We start from the raw sequence: 27,133 nt of genomic DNA, 5'->3' as shown, positions 1-27,133 counted from the left end.
TGAACTCAGGTTGCCTCTAGTCTCTCCCAGCAGGCCTGGTTCTAAGGCACATACTCTCATCATTTGACCCCTCCCTCTGACTCATTCACCTAACCTGGCAAGATGCACTACACCTGCCACAGGTGACCCTGAGCCCCAATCCTCTGACAGAGCCAGTTTACTTTATAACAAATCCACTCATACTTTGAGTGTTTGAAAATTCTAAAAAGAACCTAAGATCGGGGCACTGGAACAGTTTTTATAGTGAAGGAGCTGAAAGCCATTGAACAAAGCTGTAAACTCTGTATCTGATGGCAACCACTTCAAGCCAGGGGGTGCTGCTGCACCCCCAGCACCCCTAGTTCCAGCACCCCTGCCTAAGGATAATAAAGTTTGTTTCTCGTATTCCCATTCTAATCTAATATCTGTCACCCCACATGGACACTTCCTTTTGTGCTGTTTCCTAGTTTACACAAATTAGACACAATGATCCAGATTCTCAAAACAATGAGGATCTGGATCTAGGTGCCTAAATACTTTTGAGGATCTGGGCTAATATATTGCAGAAGGAAGGTGGGCTGAATTCCCTCTCTGGTGTAACTCCTTTAACTTAATGGAGTTATACCAGGGAGAAACTTGATCCAAAGTCTTCAAAAGAGCCAGCAGGTTTTACAAAAATTGCCGTACCTCATGGTGCAATTTACTCTGAGACCCTGAACTGCATCTTCAAATAAATATGTTTTCTTCATTTACAGTCAGCTTTACTAGGTGTCATGCTGTTTGGAGTGGTTCATGACCGTGAGTGCCTACCTCAGAACAGACTGTCAATAATAGGGCAGACACCCCAAACTAATTATATGTTCTATAATTAGATTTCACCAACCCAGTCACAAATGTGAACTCCTGGATCACGATAACAGCCTCACTCTGGAGTCACAGACAGTCCCCTTAGACTCTCCCATCTATCTTACCTCCCAGGCAAGCTGGACTTCGTGATAAATGGTCACTTACACCAAACAATCACAAAATATTCAGATTGCTTCTAGTCCCAAGCGACCAGTCACTTACCCCAGATCAATTGGTACCCCAGATCCTACATCAAAGACAACACCCATAGCCAATGCTATAATAAACCATCTAAAGGTTTATTAACTGGAAAAAATAAATGAGAGTTATTTACAGGTTAAAGCAAGCAAACATATACCTCCGAATGAGTTGCTATCGATGATTCCGAAAGATGACAGTAATGTGGTAATCTGTCAAATCAAGATGTCTTTCAAGGCAGACCAGAGGGTAACCTCTAGGGATCTCTGCCTCAGTTTAGAGTCTCTGGCCCTGTGAGAATTCAAACAGCAGAGAGAAGGAAAATTTTCCTGTGTCTTTGTTTTATTTCCTTCCATAGGATGAGCTTCCTGACATGTAGGATTTCCAAGGTGTGATACGGCCAGTCACCAATTCTTGATATAGCGATGTTCCTTGATGGCCCATCTGATTTTGATAGTCCTTCTGGATGGGTGGGGGGAAACACTCTTTCCATCTAATGTCACAAGTTTAGAGCAAACATTTTCAAAGTTATAAAGCAAAACGTATATATTTCCATATAGCATGGAATACAGATATTACAAATGAGATTGATGCACACAGCAACTTACAAACATTATATAGAGTCTAAACACCAAATACATTCTCATAAGACTAATACCTATTTTGAGCAACACTAAAACATAAGTGAACTGATCTGTTCTCCAAACATGAGTTTGTCAGTTCCTGGCTAATGTCTGCAGCCTTGGCAAGAGCTGGCACCTGGCCTGCCAATGTTACATTAGATTTTATGATTTTTGAAAGGAAAGAAGGCTTCTTCATGAACTAGAAACATGCTGATGACAGATGTTTATGATACTACTCAATAGTTTAAAAATACAGTAAGAGAAAGAGTTAATCCAGGACAATAAAAAACAGTACTTCCCCCTTCCAGGAAAAATACCAACCCTTAGCTAACTCCAACAACAACATATTTATGGAGGGAAGACAACACCCTAGGTATACTCTAAAGAATAAAGATATTTTGATCTACAAGAATTCTTAATTGCCTTTACTATCAGCAGTACAATGCAGATGTGGATATTAGAAGAAGCCATTTAAAAAGTCAAAAACACTATGTCATAAATATACAGCTAAGGGTAGCATAAAATCCCTCCTTACCTGTAAAGGGTTAAGAAGCTCAGATAACCTGGTTGGCACCTGACCAGAAGGACCAATGGGGAAAGAAGCTAATTTCAAATCAGGGTGGTGGTGGGAGGCTTTGTTTTGTGCTCTGTGTGTGTTCTCCCCAGAGACAAAGGAAGAGACCAAGCAAGTAATCCAGCTCCCACTTACATGATACATCTAATATTACAGAAATAGTAAGTAATAGCAAGGAAATGTGTTAGAGTATCTTTTGTTTTAGCCTGTGAATTTTCCCTGTGCTAAGAGGAAGGTTTATCCCTGTTTTTCTAACTTCAAAGTTTTGTCTGGAGGGGAAATCCTCTTTGAATCTTTTTGTTACCCTATAAAGTTATCTTCCATCCTGATTTTACAGAGGTGATTCTTTTATCTTATTTTTAAATAAATTCTTCTTTTAAGAACTTGATTGATTTTTCATTATTCTTAAGATCCAAGGGTTTGGGTCTGTGTTCACCTGTGCCAATTGGTGAGGATATTATTCTCAAGCCTTCCCCAGGAAAGGGGGTGTGGGGCTTGGGGGAATATTTTGGGGAAATAAGACTCCAAGTGCTCCTTTCCCTGATTCTAAATCACTTGGTGGTGGCAGCATACTGTTCAAGGACAAGGTGGAATTTGTGCCTTGGAAAAGTTTTTAACTTAAGCAGGTAAATAAGCTTACGGGGTCTTTCATGTGGGTCCCCACATCTATACCCCAGAGTTCAGAGTGGGAAAGGAACCTTGACACACTACATCTTATTTTGTCATCTGTTTCTAGCACTGAACCTACATTTGATTACTTTTCCTCAGTCATAAAAATACATTGGTCACCTGCATTCAACAGCAACACATCACAGCCAAACTAATCTGTGTGCTAGTCCTGTGATGCTTTTAAATTAGCTGAGATGTTAAAACGCAGCACCTGTTAGTCTCACTGGCATGTGCAGTGCATAGTGGGTGTTCTGATATCTTTATAAATATGACCTCCCTGCTTCAAAATAGTTGTAAAACAAATAACTCAAGGAAAAAAATTAGTTGCTATTAGATAAAAATGGTGGTTTGTTCTAAGTGCGGCATGCCACCTCTGAATGACATGCATTAAAGTAAGAGGATTTCCATCATCATATACTTATTATAGGAACATAGCAATTTCCATACTGGATCAAACGATCTAGTCTGTCTGACAATAACGAGTTCCAGATGCTTCAGAGGAAAGCATCAGAAGCCCGATAAAGGGCAATTATGGAATAACCTGCTCTAGGGTAAATGTCTTCCTAATCCCAGGCAGTTAGTGGTTGGTTTATGCCTTGATTCTTGAGGGTTTATATCCCTTTTAAATTTTTATCCTATCCCTTGTAACTGTATATACTGCTCCTTAATAGCATCAACGTTTTTTTTTAAATAATGTGATTTAAGAGAGAGTATTATAATTTTGCCTGATTCCATTTATAGTTTCATGTACAAATTGGATCAATATATTCTGGAAACACATGCTTGACACCAACTCTTCCAAAGCAGCTTGTTCCCTCCAATTATGGTCTCTACTGGTGTCATCTCAGAACTACTGTAATTGCAAAAATGTTTAACATCAACAGTGTCTTTGCACATAATATTTCAAAGTAGGTAGATGTGTTCAACATTTCATATAACTGTCTGGAGGAGGTTTAAGTGTTGGCAAGCAGACAGAGGCTAGCAGCCAAATTAATTCCTGGTGTAATACCATTAATTTCAGTATAGCTACACTAGGGATGAATTTGGCGATGGATTCCATTATTGTCCTTTTGTCAATGCAGAAGGAGTGCTTCAAATAACACATAATACTATTTGCAGCCTTCCTGGTTCTTTAAATTGTACTCAGATGTTTATCATGTTGTAATGGTTTTGTTCTTTATTGCTGGGGAATTAAAAAAGAGGATGTAACTCCATTGCTACTAAATAGGATTTGGTTTTGGAGCCAAAAGCTGTAAGTTCTATTCCTCATGGCACGCGGCTGCAGTTCCAGTTAGCTGACATCTGTGATGGCTGAGCATTTATGCAGCCATATATCACTACATACAGCCTCCCAAGTTCACATGGATCGGTACGTCCAGTCTACCCATTGGTCTCCAACTATTCTAGTACTGTGTTTGGAAATACCCACATTTTGTCTGGTGGAAGTTTAAATGACAAAAAAAAAATGAGGCCTGAATTTAAAGAATCATATCTATAGATTCTGAAAAGAAAAAACAACAACAAAAGTAGAGCGCTGCCTTCAGAGCTGCTATTTATGTCTGAACACAATATGAGTTGGAACAGAAGAAAAGTCTGCAGGTGCAGAGAATCTTTGGATTTAGGATGTTCCTGCAGATTTCCCCCCCTTTTTAAACTCACATTTTAATTGATTTTTCTTATGAGAATACAAGTGTAAGCAGAGTCAGGATGAGTTCTACCCTGAAATCTGGTGGTGAATTGTGGCGAGTTGTGGAAAAGAACTTCAGGGGCTGGTCTTGTTTGCATAGGCACACCTACCCCACCTAGCATGAGCCCACAGCTGCCCAAATGGTCACTTTGGCTGCTGTGGGATCCCCAGTTTCCCTGTTATTGGGGCAGGAAGAATAAAGTGTTGTTACCCTGATTATGTGAATCAAGGCCAGTGGAACTGTTTTATGATAGAGGAACTCACCATCAACTAAGTAGCACTCGCTAGACAAGGGACATGGGTTCCATGTGAAACCCAGTGAATTGAGAGAGGCTGGGGATAGGTATTTGTACCTGATGATATAGGGCCTGAAATACCAATTTCATCTTCTCTCTCCACTGTTGAATAGTAGAGCTAATTTTGATTCCGTTAAGAATCTAGTTGCAGGCTGCTGTGCTGAATTCACTTTGGGCCAGTGGTACACCAGCACTGGGGCTCCCCTACTATGAACTAAAATTACTAAGAGCTGAGCTCACTGAGTGCTGTGTTAACTAGTGGGGGCACCTGATGATATATTGCAAGCAGCTGGCCGAGCGGAGCAGTTTGTGGGATGGTTGGAGCGGCCCACGGGACGGCAAGTGGAGTATAGCGGAGCTGAGTGGGGCAGTTTGCGGGACAGCTGGAGTGGCTCGTGGTGAAGGCTGCAGCAGAACCCCATGGAGAAGTGGGGCAGTCGGCCTCGGACCATATAAGGTGCCCCTTAACACCCTGTGTACCCCCTGTCCCCTCCATTTCCACCCAGGCTGGGGGGGTAAAACTCTGCAGATAAACTTTTGAACTCTGGGGCTGCACTGACCAGGGACAGAGAGTTTTGGGATGCTGGACTTTTGGGACTTTGGGGTGATCTTTTGGGTTGTTGGACTTAAGACCCTGAGGGGAAAAGGATACTGCCAAACTTACTTGGGGGTGGGTCTTTTTGTTCATGGTTTGAATGTTATGAATCCTGTTTGTGGTGTTTCCCTAACATAATGCCGCATTGTGTCCCTCCTTTATTAAAAGGATTTTGCTACACTCAGACTCCGTGCTTGCGAGAGGGGAAGTATTGCCTCTTAGAGGCACCCAGGGGTGGTACGTAATTGTCACTGGGTGGGGGCTCGAGCCAGTTTTGCATTGCGTTCTTGAAACGGAACCCCTAGATGCTGAACCTGGCCCTTGTTGCTGCCAACTCAGACGGGCAGAAGGGTTACACAAGTGCAATGTAAATCCCATGGATTTTGCTGAATTCTACAGAATCTCAACTTTAAAGAAAAAAAGATGTTTCTGCTGCTTTGTAGGTTGGAAAGATTGTCTAAGAACTGTGATATGAAAAATACTGCGTTTTTTCAAAATGCTGGCAGGTGAAAAGAAAAGTATCTCTTCCTCTCATTCTGCTGAATGTGCTGGTAACTCAGTGGGGCAAATTCCTTGCTTGTATAACTCTAACTGAATTGTAATGGAATTATACAAGAGATGAACTTGATCCCTTATGACCCCTTGACCCCTTATGACTAATTGTGGCTACTAACAAGCCAACACCATTAACCATTTCACTGCTGATTGTTTTTTTCAGACCAGAAACATTCAAGGCCCGATTCATCAGTCTGTTCCAGCTGCAATGCATCTCTGCAGTGACACAAAGCAGCCATAAACCCAGAGTAATCATGCTAAACCAGCTTTCTGGCTGCTTTACATGACAAGAGGGGTACTAAGCAGATAGTGAACCAGAAAATCTGGTCCATAATATTTTTTAAAAGGGTACAATGACAGTGAGGGAATCCCTCATCTGCACCCTCCCACCACCACTAATTTTATCACTTGTAGGGAAAGAGCTAGAAATTGTTTCTGAGATCAAACAGAAAGGGCATTTGGAGACCCATTTGTTATATGCAAATACAGCAAATGGCATAAAGCAACAGAGGGTCCTGTGGCACCTTTGAGACTAACAGAAGTATTGGGAGCATAAGCTTTCGTGGGTAAGAACCTCACTTCTTCAGATGCAAGTCTTGCATCTGAAGAAGTGAGGTTCTTACCCACGAAAGCTTATGCTCCCAATACTTCTGTTAGTCTCAAAGGTGCCACAGGACCCTCTGTTGCTTTTTACAGATTCAGACTAACACGGCTACCCCTCTGATACCAGTAAATGGCATCTATTTTTCAATAATGGAACAAGGAAACCCTTGCAGATAATGACATATATACTCCCCGCCCTCCTCCTCCTCGCTGGGCAGGGTGGGAGGGAGCAAACCTGTGCTATAGCCTCAGTAGCATCATACAGAAGGGAGGTCCCCTACGTGACATAGCCACCATTCCTTCCTCTTCAAGACACCCATGCAACCCATGGGTTGTTTGGAAAAGGTATTAAGGAAAGGGGCATGAGAGAAGCTTGAAGTGGCACATTCCTCCCTGCCACTGTGGTAGTCAGCAGAAAAAGTTATGGAGAGTTACTGTTTTCTGAGACAGTGCTAACTCCCTTTGCAGACCAGCTCCTTCTCTTCTGCAAAGTTACAGGGTGCAACAGGAGAGGCAGGAGAATGGCTACGGGTCCTGCTGTGAGGCTGGAGAGGGAATCCCTCGGCCTGATCTAAAGCCTATTGAAGTCAATGGAAAAACTCACTGACTTTCATGGGGTTTGGATCAGGCTGAATAGAGCTGGGTCAAATTTTTTTGGATGAATAGTTTATTCCCTGAAACATGCAGCTTCAGATCAACCATAATTATTTGTGAATTTGGCAAACAGTTCCAGTCAAAAAAAAAAAAAAAAGTTTGACAGTATAAATATTTTGTTTTGACATTTTCTAAATGAAACATTTGAATTTGGATTTGAAATGTTTTGTTCTGAAATTTAGTTAGCTTTATTTAAAATAAGTTTAAAAACACCCCAAAATTCAACACCTCCCCCCTCCCAATCATTGTGGGTTAAACCAAGTGCTTTGTTCTCCCCACAATTTTTTTTTTGGCCTTTCTCCTTACCCAATTCACACCCTCTTGTCTCCTGGATGAGGGTGGGGTGATGACTGTTTAGAGCTTTTGCATTAATTTTTACCTTTCCACATATTGTTGCTAAGCATGTGGACCAGTGTCTACAAAAAGAGAAACTTCGGATTTATGGATACAGACCACAACCCTGTCAAATTGAGATAACAGCCGTTTTGCCATGGTTTCAGTTTTGAGAGGGAGGGAACAGCTGTAGCCTGACTGGGGGTGGGGCTGCCCCTTGCCCAGTATGGGGCAGGAGTAGTGACTGTGGGTAGGGTGGGGGACGGGGCTGTGCAGAGTCCCGCCAGAAAAGGGTCAGCCTGCCTTGGCACTAGTGGTGGTGGGCGCTAGGACCCTGTGGCGGCAGTTGATCCCGGGCGCCGCAGCACAGAGCTGCAGGGGTCAGCCACCCACTGCCCAGGGCACAGGCAGGGACACTTGGGGGAGGTGTGGGGGGGAGGCAGGCAGGGTCAGGGGAGAGACTCGGCCCCGAACTTTGGTGGAGTCGGGCCCCCATGCTCTGAATATTGCTGGAGCACAGGCACCACGGGCCCACACATCTCGTGTCCCCTGGTGGGGGGAGAGAAACTGAGACTGGCTGGGCAAGGACACTGGGGGATGGGTGGAAGAAGGAATGTTGGGATTGGAAGGCTGGGAGTGGCTGAACAAGGAGATGGGCTGAAAGTCAAGGAGGAATGGGACTGGAGCAGTAGAGGAAAGGATGGGGGAACCCTGACATCAGTCAAAGAGCTGAGGGAGGGAGGGAGAGCGGCTGGACAAGGAAACAGGGACTAAGAACCAGCAGGAGGGAAGACAGAGATGAGAAGGAACTAGGGTGCAGGGGGAGAACTGGGACTGGCTGGGCAAAGAGACTTTGGCAAGGATCTCGGGAGGGGGGAAACTGAGGCAAGGAGCCAAGAAGGAGTTAGGAGAGAGAGACTGAGATTGTATAAGGAGCCCAAGAAGGAGACTAAGGAGGGAGCCAGTGGAGGAGACAGACAGATTAGACATGGAACCAAGGGATGGCCTCTTAGACTAGCTGGGCAAGAGGGAGGAAACTGAGACTGGCTGGGCAAAGAGACTGGGATGTGGAGCCAAGAGTGGGGAAGAGCAAGGGCTGGGACAGGGACATGTTGGAGGGGTTGAGATAGAAGAGAGCAAGAAGCTTGGGAGGAATGGGCAGAAGATTCTGTGCCAAGAACACTCCTTCCAGAGCCTGGAATGGAGCCAAGGTGCCTTAGTCTCACCATTCCTCTGCTGTCAGCAAATCACAGTGAAACCCAATGGCAAACCCTGTGTCTTATGGTTCTCATAGAAGATGACCAGCTACTATTGCTATCAGTTACTCTGGACCTGTTCTGGGGATGCATCAGGCTTGTGTAGTGAAGGAGGCAGTTGTCTGTAGGACCACCTGCTTCATTTCTAGCAGAAATTGGAAGGTATGTGGTGAATGAGGCAGGGTACTGCAGGAAGAGAAAGGATGGCCTTATGGTTAAGGCAGTTGAGTGGTGCCCTGGAGAACTGGATTCTATCCCTGCCTCTGCCACAGAGTGTGATGCTGGGCAAGTCACTTAAACAAAACCTTTCACAGGTGGTCACTAATTGGGAGTTCCTCATCTGCTGTGCACTTGACTTGAAACCCTAGGGCCTGATCTGCAGAAACGCTAAGCACTAACCACTGCAGATGAAGTCTTTGGGAGCTGTGCTTGAATATATAAACTGCTAAATACTCTGAAAAATCAGGACCTAGGTATCTCATGTTGAGCATCCCAAATTAGTGGATACCTTGTAACTTAATCTCTCAGGGCTCAGTTCCCCACCTGTAAAATAGATACCACCCCCTCTCCCACAGGGCTTGGTGAAGACACATTCATTAATATTTGTGAAGCATTCTGATGGTGATGAGTGCCATAGAAAAGCTCAAGAGGAAATTAATAATCCTGTCTTCAGAGCAGGGTTTGAATAGCGTGCAATAAATAAGGCCTAAGGCCACACATTGAACAAAGAAGAGAAATCATAATATTAAGTAGTTGCTCACTAAATGAGCACCATCCATTCGGAACACTGACTGAAGCACAAGGGTCCCATATACATGTGATCTCGTAATTAAAGACTGTATCCTAATGCATATACCGAAGGGGGCTGAACTAAGGTACCACAGGCCTCCTTCGTTCTGGTCTTTCCTAACTTCAAAGTGTGTGGCGTTGCAGCCTTAATAATGTTCTCTTAGGTGTGGGTGCGTGGTTTGTTTTTGTGGTGGCACTTAGAAATTTCAAACAAGAGCGAGGCCCCATTATGCTAAGCTCTGTGTAAACACATAGGAAAAGACACTCAGACTCAAAGGAATTACAAACTGTAGCTCCTCCCCTGAGATGGGCTCTCATGGGAAGGGCTACAGCTTGTAAACCCTTTGAGTCCGAGACTGTCTCTTCCTATGTGTCTATAATTTGCTACTGGGAGCAGCTTTCCTCCTCTTCTCAGATAGGCTGGGTCCTGGTTCTCCTGTGTGCTTTCTAGTGACGCCTGGTGTCTCCACCCAAGGTGATGCCTCATTGTGCCCAGGTCAGAAGGGCTGATGTTCCTTGGGGAAATGAATAATGCTACAGTGCTGGCAATGAGTCTAAAACCCACTACACAAGAAACAAAGTACATCCACACAAACCGCAGCAAAGAAATGACCCACCTAAAACACTAGAACGGCAAGGGGCTTTACTGGGAACTGGTAAATACAATCTGGCAAAGGACAGGGTTAGGGTTAACTAATAAGTACTAACACATCAACCAGTTCCCTATCTCCCAGCACTAACAGCTCTTCCCAACTCCCAGCTCTCTCCCTGCTACCTTCCCAGGCCAATGGTACCCGGAGGATGAGTCTGGAGACAAGTGCTGCAATGCTGTGAATGGAGGCCAGCTTAAACAAAACGAGTCCTTCAACAGTGTCTTTGCCCCAGGGTGGGGTAGGTCCTTTCCTGGCTCTCTGTTTGGTATTCTGTGGAGGCCTTGGCCGCCTCATGGATCTCTGCAGCTCTGAATGCTGCTCTCTGCAGGGCAGGAACTGTCTGGCCCATGCACTAGCTCCCACTGCCGTTCAAAGACTCTGTTTGCACGGAGAGGGAGTTAATCAGAGACCTCCTAGGCAGTTCTGCTTCTCTGTCAGCTCAGAAACAGCATTCTCACTTAGTACTGCTGCCAAATTGGGTTAAGCCAAAACAAAAAGTTGGTAAATATATAAAACTTAAGTTGGTAGAAAAATCTAATTCTTTCTGAAACAGTTTAATCTAAAATTTTAAAACATTTTAAATTTTTCTAAGACATTCTTGAGGATCTTTTGTATCTTGAAGGAGCTAAGAAGGCAGAGAGAGAGAGACAGATGTGGAGAGAAACCTGTCCACCCAGAGGAGTGAGTGGACACTACAGGCAGACATAAGGATAAGGGGTGAGAAGGAGGGATGGACGAACACACAGTCACTCTGCAAAGTCAAAGTAAGTCTCAATATACCACCCATCTCACCCCACAAGGAGACACAAGTGAGGAAGAGCCACATGCAGTCTCTCTCCTCTTTCTGGAGGGACAGGGTGAGTGCTTCATAGCCAGTCCCAGTAACACACTCGTGCTCTCACACTCAAGTAACAGGCTAGTTTGCACCAAACCGTCCTCCACCAAACCTCCTCCAATTCAAATTCTCTGCAAGACTTTTTCAAAACCAGTGATCAGAAAGCAAGAAAAAGTATGTGTGTGCACGCGCGCCAGGGCCTCTATAAAAGGCTGTGTATGATCAATGCCTGAAGAGATCGGGTATGGGAGGAGGGCTGGGAGATGTAGGGAGCTAGGGGGCAGATGCCTGCGAAAGGTGGGGCTGCAAGGGGCTGCATGTGCTATGCGTCTAGGAAGATGCAGGGGGCACAAGGGTAATGGGTGCCTGCTGGAGGCAGGGTGTGTGTGTGTGCTGGGTGCCTGAAAGAGATGGGGAGATAGGGATACCCCCAATTCACAGTCATCCCCTCCCCATTGCACATCCCTTTCGTGAGCAGGTAACAGATGCCTGACCACAGGGTCACAACCAGAATTTTCCTAAGGAGGGTGTGTGTGTGTGTGTGTGTGTGGGGGGGAATTCTCCCCCTTCACATTTTTAGGACTTCTCCCTCCCTCTCTTTCCCCCAGAGAAACCAGGGCCAACCAGGACTTTTCCTCCCTCCCCCTTACCCCATACAGACCCTGACTGGCAGAAACCTCCCTTCCCTGAGGAGACTGGACCGGCTGGGACTTTCTTCTCCATCCTCTCCTCCTTCTATGGCCAATGAAGCACTGGCTTTGCACCCCTGCCTGGCTGCTCTCAAAACGCCTGGCCTAGACCAGCCTGCCTGCAGCCTGAGTCTCCCTAGGAGCTGCAGCAGCCCCTATGTGAGGCCAATCACAAATCTGTAGAATTGCGGGAGGTGATAGATAAGGGGCAGCTGGACTGAGCTGTCCAACACTGGATCACTACTGAAAAGAAACAGAACGCTTGCTCCAGTGTCCTCTCCCACTGAGGGGCTGAGCAGCCCTGGCTCATCACTGGCCCAGCAAACTGCTTGTGCACATCACAGAAGCCTCCCTACAGCCTTAGTAGAAGTTTAGTCCATTCGGTCTCCATTCATACTGGGGAATGGTGTGGTGGCAGAGGGCTCAGGTTGCCATTATTGTTTAAGTTGTATTATTGTAGGGAGTACGACCCCCGAGAGGCTCAGGCCAGAGTTCCAGGAGCTGGCAAACTTCAAGTGAGGCTTACAAATCTAACTAGACGAAGGGTGGAAGCGGTCACCAAGAGGTGAAGTGATTTGTTCAAGGTCATGCAGCATGGCTGACAGAGCTAGGAGCAAAACCCATGTCTCCTGAATCCCAGCCCAGTGCATCATCCACTGGCCCACCCTGCTTTGCTGATCTTGTTACCCTCAAATTTAGCTGCTAATTAAATTAAATTACCTACAAATTTGTCTAATTTAACAAAAAGGGTAAACAAGGCTGTGGTCCGCCCTACAGGAATTGCCAGAGTATTACCAGGGGGCTTATCTCTGACGCGCAGAGGGCTCCCCAGAGCAAGCTAGTCTTGCTAACCCCTGAAAAGACATGGATACAGCCTTCCAATCAAGAATGGACACACAAACAGTAATTCTTTGAAAACAAAAGAATGATTTATTTAAAGGAAATAAGTGGTTATAATGTAGTGAATGAAGCAAGCAAGGATACATAGAACATAGTAAAATGCAATAGAGTTACATTAAAGAATTAAAGCGCCGCAGCAAAATAAAAGACACAGACTACATAGAATATATTTAACACATAATATAACAAGCACATAGGGGTCCCGCATACACAAAGGCTTTTAAATTTAATGTTACAATTAATCTTGTACTTAATACAATGCAATATGCGCGGCCTCTATATACACATATGAGAAATCATTACCACATGTACAGATTAAGTATAAAATATTTACTTCACATTCACATTGACATTAACATCTAACAAACACTTAATACCTAACACTACCTATTTACATTAATATTTACATTCACATCCTGTGAGGGCTGATCAGGTTGGTCACAGAATGGGTAGGGGAGATCTCACTCAGACCACTGGCATCCAGCCTTATTTACAAGTGAAACCCACACATTCCTTAACAATAGATAGAAAATCAGACTTACACTCCTTCTCTAGATCCCCTCTGTTACGTCTAAGGGTCCTTCTGCTCTGTCTTATGGCTAGTTGAGGTGGCAGCTCGATCTCGGAGAAGCTCCTGAGGTGAAAGCTGCCCTCTGGTGACAGATACAGAAGCCAGTGCTGTCCCAAAAAGCTGTTGCCTTCTTCGTTGGCTGGGTTGCTATAGTAGCCATTGCCAGGGTAATCTCAGGGTTCTACTGCTGCTGCTTCTTCTCAGGTAGATGTTTTCCAGATAGCATCTTTTCTTAGAAGGTGAGTTGCAGCTTCAGTTCTCCACCCCCTACAGGTTCAGCCTGCTGGCTGTTGGCCTTATATGCTGCTTGCTCTCGCAAGGCAGGCTAATTAACATAATTTATTAACCTGGTTCAACCAATCAGCTTCCAGATATTAGCATATTTTCTCTTCCTGTCTAGATCCTCCCCTTTTATTAGCATAATGTCACATGTACTCACATGTGCTTGCCTGTAATTAGCATGCTGTCACTCTAGAAGTGCTCCTCCCCTGATGCCATCTTGGATTCTAAGACTTTGCTGAGTCATTCTCCAGTACTACATCCCTATAGCCACCATCTTGGTCAGCAATGGATTTTCTAAATTTAAACTAACATTAAGGCTCTAATTAAGTAGAAATTAATCTTAAAACTAATTACTAGTCATGCAAACTAAAGGGTCCTGATACTGTCACCACTCTTTTTATGTCCAGTTAAAAGAAATGCAATTTCACGATATTTAAACCCCTTCCGAGGTTTTTCTGCAAGCTTCTTATCAGAGTGCTGCAGGGTTTTTCAAAACAGCTGAAAGCAAAAATCTCTCATTACAACATATCTATTGATTAATCATAAACCTCTCAAAAAGTTGAGCAGAGTTCTCTGAAATAAATTCAGCAGCTTCAGAGAAGGACAGTTTCAGTTCTCGCATAATTTCAGTCCATACACAAATTCTTTCTAGACTGGCCATTTCATGTTATATATACGCTTGGATTTCCATTTTTACAAAATCTGCCTCCTTGCCCTAAAAATAAAATAAAATGAAAGCAACTTCTCTCCTTCTCATCTCAAATCCATTTCCTGGATTATGATTTTGGATCAGATTGTGACATTAAAGCACAGCCTGGAGTACGGGGCAGTGAGGAGCAATAATTCCCCAGTGGAAGCACTGTGAGGCATTGAGCCAGCTGACCTCAGTAGGGCATTAGAATTCAGAACTGAAACCCCAACCAAAGCAAACCTCTTTACATTTATAAAGAATATGAAAACAAGAGAACATGAGCTAAAGTTTAATTTGGGACCAAATGAAAAGTTTAGATATAAGATTTTCAAGGAAAAAATAACAGAATTCCAGTAGAAACATTTGCTTAATGGATAAGGGAAAAAAATGATTTGACCGAGAAAGCAGAAGGATTGCACTATGATAGCCTTTGAGGCGTTTCCCCTCGGACTTCTTGTTTTATAACATTTTTCTAAAACACAACACCCACAACTGTTTTTCCTCATCTATCAAAGCATAAAATTGCCAGTCCTTTGCCCTAACTTAAATCAAGGAAGTAGCAATGTTAGGTTTAATTAAAAACAGCAAATATTTGTACAGCTGTCCCTGGTTTCACAGCACAGAAATAGGTTTAGCATCAAATCTTACAGTTTTAAGTCTCCTGGGGACCATATACAAAAACATATAGGATCCTTCTGGCTCACTTTCCAAAGCCAAAAATGCCTTTTTTTGGAGTTATTTCAGGTGGGACTCTTTCACCCTTCCTATTTCCAACTACTTTCCTGCTTGAATAGGGATTTTTCCTCGCTCCAAAAAGAGCACTGTCAAGCTTACAGGTTTAATAAAATAATAACAAAAGCAAAGAAATAAACATTTTAACGTTACCAACAACAATTTCAGCTTTAATATACAAAAAAAAAAAAACTGATTGATGATCCATCTCACCACGTGTCCCCTTTCCTAGAAGCAAGCACTTCATTTGTCTTGGAAAACCAGTGTCAATCCAGAAGTCTTGTTTACACTATTGTAGCGAGGGACCATTACACTCCCCTTAGAGGGCGGAGTCTAGATCACCCCACCCCCCTCACTGGAAGTATAAAAGGCCGGCCCTGCAGCACAGTTAGGGAAAAGTCCGTGGAGGAGAAGGATGCTCTGCTGGTTTGGCTGTGTCCCCGAGAGGAACCCTTACCGGGTAGTGCCCAATCCACAGATGCTGACAAGGACTGGTTTGGAGTCCCTGCTGCCGTCTACCCCAAGGAGCTGGAAGAGGCCTGGAGGCTAGAGGCACTGAACCCTGGGGTGGCAGGAAGTGGCCTGGGGCAGTCCTGGAGCAGCCGGCTGCAGAGCCAGGTGTGGCTCAGTCGGCGTGTTGCGGCTGGATCCCCACCAATGCATGGACAGCCAATCCTGCCCCTGCCAGGGCCCTGGACTGGGACGCGGTGGAGTAGGGTGGGCCTGCGTTCCTCTGACCCCCTACACTGTGCAAGGAGGCTCTAGCTCTGAAGAGGAGCTTCCCTTACCAGTCACCCTTAGAGACTGTTCTGTTTGCTGGCTGGGTGAGCTCCGCCCAGGCCAAAGCCAGCCTGGATAGACTCTGTTTAAGAGCTGACTACTTGAGCTACCCAAACCCAGGCTAAAGCCTGACAGTGACTATTAATCGCCCAGCCCTATTGTGGGCTCTTAGCTGTCTTGCAGACTCTGGTCCTGGCCAGACAGGACCAGCCTGAGTGGCCTCCCTCTGAGCGGGAGAGCGAGGGACCATTACAACTATGTTTATGTGCCGTCTAGTTGTCAGATGGGGGCAACATGAATGAAAGCAATTTTAAACTACTGTGAGCCTGTTAATACATAGAGTTGAGCCTGAGCTGCAGAATTCAGACCGAGCTCTTAACATCCCTGAAGTTTGGAGGTGTTTGGATGTAAGGTTTTGCTTCTGGCCCTACTCTCATTTTAAAATTACTCACTGAAACACATTGTAAAATCCTTCCTCTCCAAAGGGAGAGAGACTTTAAAAATTGCTTACACATGAGTTCAAAATAAGTCTCCCTTCCCTCCCTCACCCCTCAAATGAGCGAGAGTTAATTGATCTCATCCCAGGAGAAACCATATAAGGATTTATACCAACTAGTGCAAACGTATTAAAAGAAACGTGTTACAAATTTAGGCACCCACACAAAATACAGTGCATATGCAGGCCGTTCTCCAGAAAGGAGAAGAAACCAGCTGCCTGTTTGAAAATGTACACATGAGAAGCTCCATGGAGCTTGGGTCCAAGAAATACAATGAAGGGCTGATCTTTTTAACAAGTGCTGAAATGAACCACAGCTACTGACCCCAGGCTGAAGGGGAGGGGCAGGCGGCCACCCACTGGGGGAAGAGATAAGAAAAGAAGGGATGGGAAAAGAGGGGGAGGGAAAAAGGCCAAACAAGGTTTAAAAACACTCCATCCCGTGGAGGGGAACAGAGGCAAGAGAGCTGATGGCCAGATCAGTACCTTTATTTGTCTCTCTCAACCATCAGCTGGTTGCTCTCCAAACCCTGCAGCTCTTGCACCACCAGCAGCAAGGTGAGGATGCCAGAGCCTGCCATCCCCACTACAAATTGGACCAGGCCTCTCCACCGCTCAGCACAGGTATGTATGGCCCGGCTCTGCATGACATGGGACAGGGCCTGGACACAGCCAGGTCTAGTCAGGCTCAGGAGCAGGAGGAAGGCAGAAGAGCAGCAAGCAAAACCTCTGAGGAGGAAGAAGAATGTGGATCCCAGGCTCTTTCTAACCCAGGTGAGCCCGGGCCAAAGGATTCAAGACAGCTGGGCCCAGCCAGGCCCCGAACACTTGCACAGATTGCTGTGCACAGCATGCTGTCCCGAATAGTAGATTCAACATCCCAGCTTGTCAGTGTGGAACAGACTCTCCTGCTCCCTCTGTTTCAGGAACATCCTTTTCCTATTCACCTAAAAGTAAGTAGTGAGAGATCAAAGGACTCTTCTCCTGGGCTTCCTTCTGCAAATGGGCAGTTAATTGCACTGTTTGGGGCACCCTTGTATATGCTGGATTCTGTCAGACTGACTGGAGCAGTTTTATTTACGTTAATTTGCAATGAAGTAATTACTCCAAATCATTTTAGGATTGCACAGAGTTTACAAACTAATTATAAAGTCAACGACAATCCTTTGTGCTAGCACCGCAGGGGTACTGGATACAAATGCTCTTTTGTTGTAGTTGGGGCTAGTGATGCTTTAAACCATAAATTAGGAAGCGTAGAATTTTTTTTAGGAGCTATTTACATTTTCCACATAAAGCCTCAAACTCCCATGTGCTGTGATGGTACCTGAAGAGCCCCAGTCAACAAATATGAAGAGACAAAGAGTGACTTGTAAGTGAAATGTCGATTTTCATCGAATAAGAGAACCAGCGCATATGAGTCCAGAATGACAAGTTATATCTATAGCTGAGATTTAGTGAACATATGTAAGAAGAGGTCCTCATTTTGCTGGTAAAAGGGTGGTGCATAGTATCACACGAAAAATTGTTGTGGCCCTTTGACATTCAAGAAAAAGCCATGCATAGGGGACTGGGTAATTCATGTGTGTGTGATACAGAGTCCATCACCTGTTGGTCTCTGGGTTGAAATTTGGTCCAGCTTGATTGTGACCAAAAGTCATTACCTTAGGACGATTTATTATGTAAAATGAATTGTAGTCTCTATCTAATTTTTCACAACAGATGTACACATCACAAAAAGCACATTTCACCCCAGTTCGCATTCTTGTTGATCTTCCTAACAGAGAGGCTGTAAATTGAACCAATATACGGATGTCTCTACCCTTTCACCTTAGCAGGCAGACCCTCCGGGTGCAGATTGGCATTGGCAGGGCAGTGTGGGAGAAAGCTTGCACTTCTGCCAAAAGCTGGAGCCATATCTGTTCAGTAAAAAACCAAGGTCAACCTTTTCAGAAGTTGCTTCTGATTTTAGGTGCCTGAGGATTTCAGTGTCCAGTCTGAGACATGTCACAGACCTGATTTTTCAGAGGTGCTGAGCACCCATGCTCCCCCTGACTTCAACTGAAGTTGTAGCTGGTCAATACTTCTGAAAATCAAAACCAAGGTATCTCAAAAGTTGGGCACTTAACAACTGAGGCACCAAAAAGAAAAAAAATAAATTCACTTGTGGGGGGTAAGGAGTCAAAGAGGAAAAAGCCTTGTGTGAAGTGGAAAAAGTCAAGATTTAAAAAAAAATATCAGCTGAAATGGGTAGACCTAGCATTCCTATGCTAGTGAAAAACGAATGTACAATTGTTTATTGGAATGTTGTAATATTGACTTTCCAATATGACACCGTCATTGCTAATATGTAAAAATAAATAATAATCTTCATTAGCACAAATACTAACCAGATAGAATACATCCACCTCAAAGGTGGCTTTATTTTCTTTCTATTCTTTCCCAGAAGACCTTTAATATCTGTGTGGGTGAATGCATCTTTTAGATGCCACTGGGAATAACACTAACTTTGGATTCTCATATTACTATTCTACTTGAAGTCAGGTTAGATCTTTTCTTCAGGGAATGCCCATTATCAGGACCAACTGAACACTGGGATTTTTCTGGGTCAGTTTCTATGACTGGGTTAAATAAATTCTGCGGTGTGTTTCCATAAAATCTGAGTAATTTAATTAGGTCTTTTAGCTGTGAGTAATTTCATTGCTGCAGGTTTTAGTTTTAAAACAGTTGGATTCCAAGGATTCAGTTTACATGTTCACCCTGCTGGGAAATTTAGATGGAAAAAGCCTCTTACAACTGAACTTTTAGCTGCAGTTCTCAGATGACATGGACATAACCTCTCAAACAGAATAAAAATAGCAGCTGTCCATTCAGTCACACTTTCTACAGCCAAAACACAACCATCCTCAGAGCACAGAAATGCTCATAAGTGCTAAATGGCCAACTTGGTCTCAGTCATCCCGCAAATACATTCATTACTTGCTACAGTTGCTCTGCGGGGCTGCTCCAGACAGTCGAGAAATGGTCTTATTTATATTCTTATTGGTGGTGTCAGTTGAAAAAAAAGTCACAGGTTGCTATAAAAGTGGCCCAAAAATGTAGCTACATGTGGCTTGTGAAAAAAGATCCAAACAACCAGCATTATAACATAGTAAAACGTGCATACTCCAGAGACTACCATAGACCTGAAAGCAATGCTTTTTCTAGCTCCCAGAATGCATCAGACAATATTGGTGTGGGAAGCCTGAGAGAAGTGGCTCAGTGTTAATTTATGATGGAAGGTTAAGCTCCTGTGAGAATTCTGATGGACCTTCCTTTAAGTTTGACAGGTCACTTGACTGGCATCATCATCCACAAACAATATACTAGTGACTTTGGATTTCAGACATCCATGCTAATATATGTTTCTCTACCATAATTATGCACTTCCAGGATGAACAGATCAGTCAGTACAGTACTAAAAGCGAGAGATTTTGTATTTGGGGCAAGCACTTTGTGTGTATTTGAAAAGAAAACATAAAATGAAAAGATTCCTGAAATGGGAGTGTGCAGCTTCCCTGTGCTATGGGCAGGTGCAGACTTCATTACCACTGCTCTTTTGATAACATCCTGCCTCCTGAGCTTGAGTAACTGAGGGGTCACTGAAGTGTTACTAACTCAGAAATGTATAACAAGATTGGATTGGACTAAACTGGATCTTAGCCAGCTGGAAATGGAACATAAATTATACTAGGAAGTTAAAATAACGATCACAGTTTCAAAACAGTTTTGGTATTTAAGAAAAAATAGTGCTTGTGAAAGGTGGCAGACGGATAGTTCTGGATAGTGAGACCTGCCTGACAATGCGAGTTCCCCATGCCTCTCCACTAGTGTTCTGTCGCTATGTGTGAGAGGGTCTCCATGATCATAAAGGAATAGATCCATCTGGGTGAATCTTTATGCCTGTTGGTTGCTTCACCGTGTTAGATCCTCAACTGGTGTAAACTGGCATAGCTGCATTGAAATCAATGGAACTATGTTAATATACACCAGGAAAGAAGTGGGACTTTGTGCAGGAGTAAGGGTGTGGCCAGGGGGACTCTTTGTAGAATCAGGGTCTGCATCCCTACTCTCTCTGCTCAGACTGTCAGCAACAGTGCCACTGTTTGTTGATTTTTGTTTTTCTGCTATATTGAGGGCAATATATAGGGAACAGAACTGAAGCCATATGCTCACTCAGCAACCAACAGATGTGACATCAGAAACTATTGACCTAGACTAGATTCAAACTGGAGGACTAGAAGAGCTAGGCTCTGTATCCCAGCTAGTCCTCTTTAGCTATGATAATCTTTGAAAAATACTGTAATGCCAACACATTAGCTACTCAGAAAATGGCCAGGGTGTAGTGCCAGCAACACAGGCACCATGCTCTTTTCTCACATGATTTTCACCATTTTTTCCAAAGCACTATAGAACTGATAGTTGTTGCAATGAAGTATTTGTAATTACACTTAATAAAATCCTATTTTCTGAAAGCTGATTTCTGACCCAAAGGGAAGGTTCTCTTTTCCCACAAAACAACTGGCTCTAGAGTAGACGATACGCTGATTCATGAAGAGTGGTTTAGTGGTGATGGCAACCAGAACATTTTTATAAAACAGCAACAGAATCTTTACCTGCCACCACACATTAAACCAATTAAGTGCGCACGAACACACTTTTTTTTTTTTTGGTAGCTAATGAGGTTATAACATAATTCCTGTATCTTCTAGCAATGAATTTTCATTCTTACAGTGATTAATATGAAAATTGACCATGGAGAAGTTGCTCCAAAGTACAAACTGTAAGCATCATTTTAAGTTGTTTGGGTATAATTAAAATGTTGACAAATAAACAATTTTTGGTTTTATTTCTAACAGCATGGAGATCATTTTTGGAATTGTCCCCAGAATCACTATGAATTCAGTGAGAAAATAGGTACTCATGGCTACATGACATTAACAATCTCTTCACCTTGATGATTGCTCTGTACTCTGCATTTGTGCCTGCTTTGTTAGAAAGATGCTATATGGTAGCAAACCACAGGATAACTGGTTTTAATTTTTTCACACAGTGACTTTACAAGAAATTATTAATAGCTGTATATTTTTTTGTGAGAGATGTCTCATCAGAAACAATACATGAAAGTCTTCCTAAATATAAACGTTTTGAAACACTATGGTTGGAGGGACTTTAAGACGACCACCCCTACACATGTTCCTTCGGAAGAAGTTGAGGCTTATTGGTAGGGAAGCTTGCATTATACCTCTTCTGAGGAGGGAGGACTCAAATATTTAGTGTTGTCATTGTGGCACCTTTTACAAAGGTGAAATAAACTCTTTTCAAAGGTGGGAGAGGGAAGATAGGAAGGGGGGAAAACCCCAAGAAAACTAACATGTTTTTAATTTTCTGAGAAATAATATTTAGCACGTCTATAATGCTTATATTTTCAAAATGCTTTACAAACATTAGCTAATTCTCTTAACATCTCTATGCAATAATGCTTACTTATGTCTATTTTATAAATGAGCAAATTAAGGCAAGGAGCTTAAAGCACTATCTTCCCTAAATATTTTACTGTGTTTAAAGCACAATGGCTCCCCAGCCATCTACTAATATTGACTGGACTTGCCCATTTAAATGGGGCCAAACCATCTTATAATTACATTTAAAAAACTTTACTTCAGTTGTGGTTCTTTTCAAGACCAGGCATTATGATGTATTATAATTTGTATTATGGTAGCACCTATAGGCCCCATCTCAGATCAATACTGGTCCACACTAGAATTTGGCCAAAAATTTCCACCATTGCTTCAGTTCCACCAATGGTACCAGCAGTGATGGAAGCAGTATTATAGACAAGGCACTTGGTGGTTGCAGGCCTTTCAGCCACCATGTTGTCTAACGCTGCTTACAGCAGATATAAACAACATGGTGGTTAAAATGCTAATGAATGCCAGCAACATTGTCTGCACTAGCTTTCCCCTCATTGCTGCTACCAATGGAGCTGAACTGGGGAAAGTCATTGTGGAAAATTCTTGGTCAAAATGCCTGATGTGGACACAGCCACTGAGTCAGCAAAAGAGCATACTGGAACTTAGAATCTTCTATATTCCAACTTCATAACAAGTCCACTAGACCATGCACTTGTGAGCATGCTTAAGAAAAAAACAATTTTCCTGACTGCAAACCATAAAGATCTACCTGATTTATGTATTTAACAGTTAAGAGTAAAAAAATGACAGAAGTAAACAGGCCTTATTCTCTTTAATGGTGTCCTGTTAAGCATCATCATAAACTAAATTACACTAGTAATTAATTAACATTAGTTAATATATTTACAATAGTGCTCAAAAATAAAAGCTGTTCAAGTAGAAATGTCCTACTGATTCAGCTCAGTGTCAGGTGACAAATATCTAAAGCAGTCAAAGACTGGTTGAATATTTTAAGTCCTAATTTTAAGAGATTTAGAACTAGTGGGCTATGCAGTTCTTATTCTGGTGCAGCTCTGTCAGTGCCATGTGGATATTAACTCATCTGTCTAAACATATGGGTCTTGACAAACAAAAGCTGCAGGAAGGATATGCTCCTGCACTGAAATTGAAAACACTTCAAATTAAATCACTGCAAATATTTATTGTGTTAGTATTTTAATAGAAACTATGAACCACTTGAGCTATTGCTCTCGATCACTTCAGTTCACAGGTTTGGAACAGTGGAGTCCTAATACAGAAGGGCTTTTTTAGTAAGCACACTTTTCTATTTACTTCAGTTAGTTAATATCCAGGTGTTTTTTGTTGTTGGTTTTTTTTGAAAGGAGAGAATGAAAATTTTCATTTTCTGTCCTGTATCCCAAAGTTACCATGTGCTGAACACCTGGAAAAGCTGGCATTACTAGCTTGTTTACTTATTCAAATATATTAAGAGGTAAAATAAATTGCACTATGGATTTTATATCTAGGAAATTTCTGAATTCTACCAAAGGGAGCTTTATAGATCAGGATTCGAAAGGTGACCTTCAAAGGAACAATCAAAATATTTTTTTAAAAGGAAAAAAAAATTGCTACTTACCTAGGGTCGTGTCTTAGTGCTCCCCAGTTTTCCAGAGTTGGGGACATTCCACAATGATGGAATCTTTGCACCTGCAGCAGACTTCCAACAAATGCCAGAGGACTTCTAGGGAGTCTAAAACCAAACTGGTTAGTTTTGCATTATTTTTGTGCCAATTGCTCACCCCTGCCCACGTAGTGAGGCCATTCTGCACATATTTCAGTGTTAACTCCTTTTTGATATTTTGTTTGCAGATCACCTTTAATGTTACCATAATGTAGCAGGTACTGCCTAGATTAAACACATTTGTGCAGTTTTAACAGGGCTTTATTTGGAATAATGGAGCTTTGGCCCATGAGGGGCTTGAACCTGCATTCCTTTAAGAACGACAGCTGACAACAGAGTCTAAACTCAGTTCTCAGAGAGTAAAAGCACAAGCCTTTACCATTTCAGAGAACAGACCAAGTATATTAACTAGAAGAAGTAGCAAACTCATAAGCCTCTTATGTGGAGCAGCTACTATACGGGGACAAAGACCAACGTTCTCCTAAGGTTCATCAGGAACATGCATTATGTAACAAAATGAATACATTAACACACATGATGTTAAACACTACTTTGCATCAAGTATAGACCAGAATAAATGGTTTAAAAAGCATTAGTTAGCATCCCCCTAGGGTTAACCATGTCCAACCATCTTTTAAAACATGGTTGGCATGGTCTACACTAGATGCAAAGTCACTTGGTTAGAACTGGTTAATTAGCACGTTGTTCAACACAATGCCTTTCCCTAGTGGACACAGGTCCTAGCGTGGATTATGCTTGCAGAGCAAGTTCTCAGGGAAGCCAGAGGGCCTTTTGGGTGTGCAGGAATATCAAAATCAGGCCGGAGACAGTTATCACAAATGAAACTACTAAAATTATGATTAATTGAAAGATAATTTTTAATATGAAGCTGCTAAAGTTCAAAGGAGACTGGTGACATTTAAAAGCAGGTAGGTGAAACTGACACAAGGTTGCACGTCACGACACTTTGCAGCAATGTGTAAAGATCAGAAATGAAAGTTCATGCCAAAGGTTTCTGTCTAGAAAGATGTGCTGTGCATGGCTAAAGCATTACTTGTCACTTATTTCTTTTTGGTTTGGCTTTTAGGATAGCATTCAGTTTAGAAACATCTGCAGTCATATGGCTTTACAGTTGGAGGGGCAGCGATTTGACAGAGACTTACATGCAGCACACCAGTGTTTGAGGACCATCATTGAGAAACTGATTCATTCACTTGCAGTTTTCCCCTCCGATTTGTATGCCATAGCCCAAGCTTCACTGAGACAAATCCTACAAAACCTCCCAGAGATGTGAAACAGTCACACAGACAAGAGTGACTAATAAGTGTAAGAGGTTATAGTACAACCCTACCTCTCAATTGCCTCCAAAATTATGTGTAATTTAAAAGGTTGAATCTGAAGCCTCCGCTCACACGAGTGATCCCATTGACTTCACGTGAGTAAGGATTTCATAATCAAGAGCCCAATCCTGCAAAGTGTTGAGCACCCTTTGTCTTCCTGGCCAAACTGGTATGAATGGGAATTGAGGGCACCTCCAGGAGTTGATCTGCACCTTGCAGAACTGTGCCCCACATGAACCAGGACTATAGAGTTGGACCCTAAAATTGGGACATTGGTAAAAAGAATGGTGGTGGAGAAGAGGACTGGACCTTTGGAATTCTATTAACCTACATCACTGTTAGTGAAAACATGTTTTCAAATCATTCTTTGTGCTAGTTTGATACTTCAGAGACAGAAAGCGCTGTATATAAGAATGTAACTTTATCACCAGGATAACACATCTGAGAGGTATGTTGTGTGCACAGTATTTAAAGATAGCTTTAAAAGGGAGACGCTCTCTAGAGTACTTTACTACACTGGTCTGAAACAACTGATCTGAAGGGTTGCCAATTCAGAAAAGGAAAAAGGGGGGAAATTTTTAGATCCAATAGGATCACTGTTAAAAATAAATACTGGTAAATAAAAGCCCTCAGTAGTCAAGCACATAAATGCTAATGGAAAGCAGACAGAAGGGACACAAAGTGTGGCCAAAGCAAATGTATTCAAAGATTTAAACATATATTTGTGGAAATTGCTTTGCAAAACTCACCCAGCTCTAGTAACTGTACAGCACACAGGCATACAACTCTGCTCATATACTGCCAAACCAGGAGTTTCCATAGTCTGAGTTTTTTTCTGTAGCTGCATGTGAAAGGGAGAAATTCAGCTCAATTTTTATCGTACTTGTGTATGGATGAAGGCATTCTGCATAGAGTACGAGATAGAAAATAGTCTCTTTCCATTGGCTAAGGTAGTGAATTTCCACATGATTACTTTCCGCATGTGACTCTGTATACGGATTGATTTGCCATCTTTTATGTTCACATGAGACTCCTTTTAACACTACACTGGTGACGGTCTCAGCTATAACTAAGGCTATATCAGCCCTTCCTTTATAAAAACACCTGTTTGGAGGTGGTTCTTAGCTTGAATACAGACTTTTGCTTTGGGTTGAAACTTTGTCTATGATGGGTCAGCCCAGTAGGCTCAGTATGAGTTTATAAATTGGAAGAAAACTCATGAAAATGTATTTCCAAAGAAGAAATTAAAAAAAAAGACTTGTTTGTATGAGTCCCTTCCTCCTGTGACATTGCCCTCTATATGATTTTATGAAAATATGCTAATGAGTGTGAATATAATGTAACTGGAATATGCTTCATGCAAAAGGTCTCTTGTAAGGTATCATCACAAAGCTTATAATCTACTGAGTGTGTTCATCCTATTTGTATAAAGGTATCATACTTGTATCTGAAACTAGAAATATGAATTATAACTCTGAAGTCCTATTATAATTATGCAACATGTGGGCCATTAATGGTGGTTTGGAATCTTGATGGCTCCCATCAAGTAGGACAATTGACTGTAGATGGCTCTGTTTACTTGTAAGTCTCCCTGTGTGCTGGCAAGTGGGTAATGAAGTCTTACAGTGACATGTGATCATGTCACCTGGTACTGAAATCCATCTTAAACCTGGTGTTTTTCCATTTAGAAGGAGGGGTGGGAACCCAGAGAGGAACAAAGGATTCCCGCCTTGTGCAAAAGATATATAAGGGGGTGGAACAGAACAAAGGGGGCTGCAGTCATGAGAAATCCCCTAGCTACCACCTGAGCTGGAACAAGGACTGTATCAGGAGAAAGGATTGTCCCCAGACTAGGAAGGCATCCAGTCTGTGAAAGAAGCTTATTGAAACATCTCTGAGGGTGAGATTTTTTTTATCTGTATTCAGTTTTCTTACTGTATTAGGCTTAGACTTGAGTGATTTATTTTATTTTGCTTGGTAATTCACTTTTCTGTCTGTTATTACTTGGAAACACTTAAATCCTACTTTTTGTATTTAATAAAATCACTTTGTACTTATTTAACCCAGAGTAAGTATTAATACCTGGGGGAGCAACAGCTGTGCATATCTCTCTATCGGTGTTATAGAGGGCAAACAATTTATGAGTTTACTTTATAAGCTTTATACAGGGGAAAATGGATTTATTTGGGGTTTGGACCCCATTGGGAGTTGGGTATCTGAGTGCTGGAGACAGGAGCACTTCTTAAGCTGTTTTCAGTTAAGCCTGCAGCTTGTGGGGGACGCGGTTCAGACTTGGATCTGTGTTTGCAACAGGCAAGCGTGTCTGGCTCAGACCAGGAAAGGGACTGGAGTCCCAAGCTGGCAGGGAAAACCAGC

The 27,133-nt window shown here is 42.7% G+C and overlaps 1 protein-coding gene and 1 long non-coding RNA gene across 2 annotated transcripts in view; one reads left to right on the top strand and one right to left on the bottom strand.

The window, feature by feature from the left end:
• Positions 1-13,576, bottom strand: part of LOC122172415 (uncharacterized) — a 31,292-nt gene extending 17,716 nt beyond the window's left edge. Inside the window, exons 1-2 of the long non-coding RNA XR_006172739.2 lie at positions 13,277-13,576; positions 1,184-1,516 (exon numbers count right to left, since the gene is read on the bottom strand). This is a non-coding gene — a long non-coding RNA (uncharacterized LOC122172415). The remainder of the gene's footprint in view (positions 1-1,183; positions 1,517-13,276) is intronic.
• A 1,846-nt stretch (positions 13,577-15,422) lies between these two features.
• DLEU7 (deleted in lymphocytic leukemia 7) lies at positions 15,423-26,776 on the top strand. The gene is made up of 2 exons (XM_005287182.4): positions 15,423-17,239; positions 24,505-26,776. The coding sequence occupies exons 1-2, from the start codon at positions 16,757-16,759 to the stop codon at positions 24,709-24,711; spliced, it is 690 nt and encodes a 229-aa protein (XP_005287239.1). The 5' UTR covers positions 15,423-16,756; the 3' UTR covers positions 24,712-26,776.
• The last annotated feature ends 357 nt before the right edge of the window (positions 26,777-27,133 follow it).

This window comes from Chrysemys picta, chromosome 1 (genome assembly GCF_011386835.1).
Source record: "Chrysemys picta bellii isolate R12L10 chromosome 1, ASM1138683v2, whole genome shotgun sequence".
Lineage (NCBI taxonomy): Eukaryota > Metazoa > Chordata > Testudines > Emydidae > Chrysemys > Chrysemys picta.
The sequence above is the reverse complement of the archived record's forward strand: the minus strand, read 5'-3'. Positions and strand labels throughout refer to the sequence as shown.

Excerpts from the sequence above, each read along its gene's own strand:
- DLEU7 (XM_005287182.4), top strand. The coding sequence starts at position 16,757 with ATGGCCAGATCAGTACCTTTATTTGTCTCTCTCAACCATCAGCTGGTT. Across the intron at positions 17,240-24,504 it reads CTTTTCCTATTCACCTAAAA|GATAGCATTCAGTTTAGAAA; the intron begins GTAAGTAGTGAG and ends TTTGGCTTTTAG.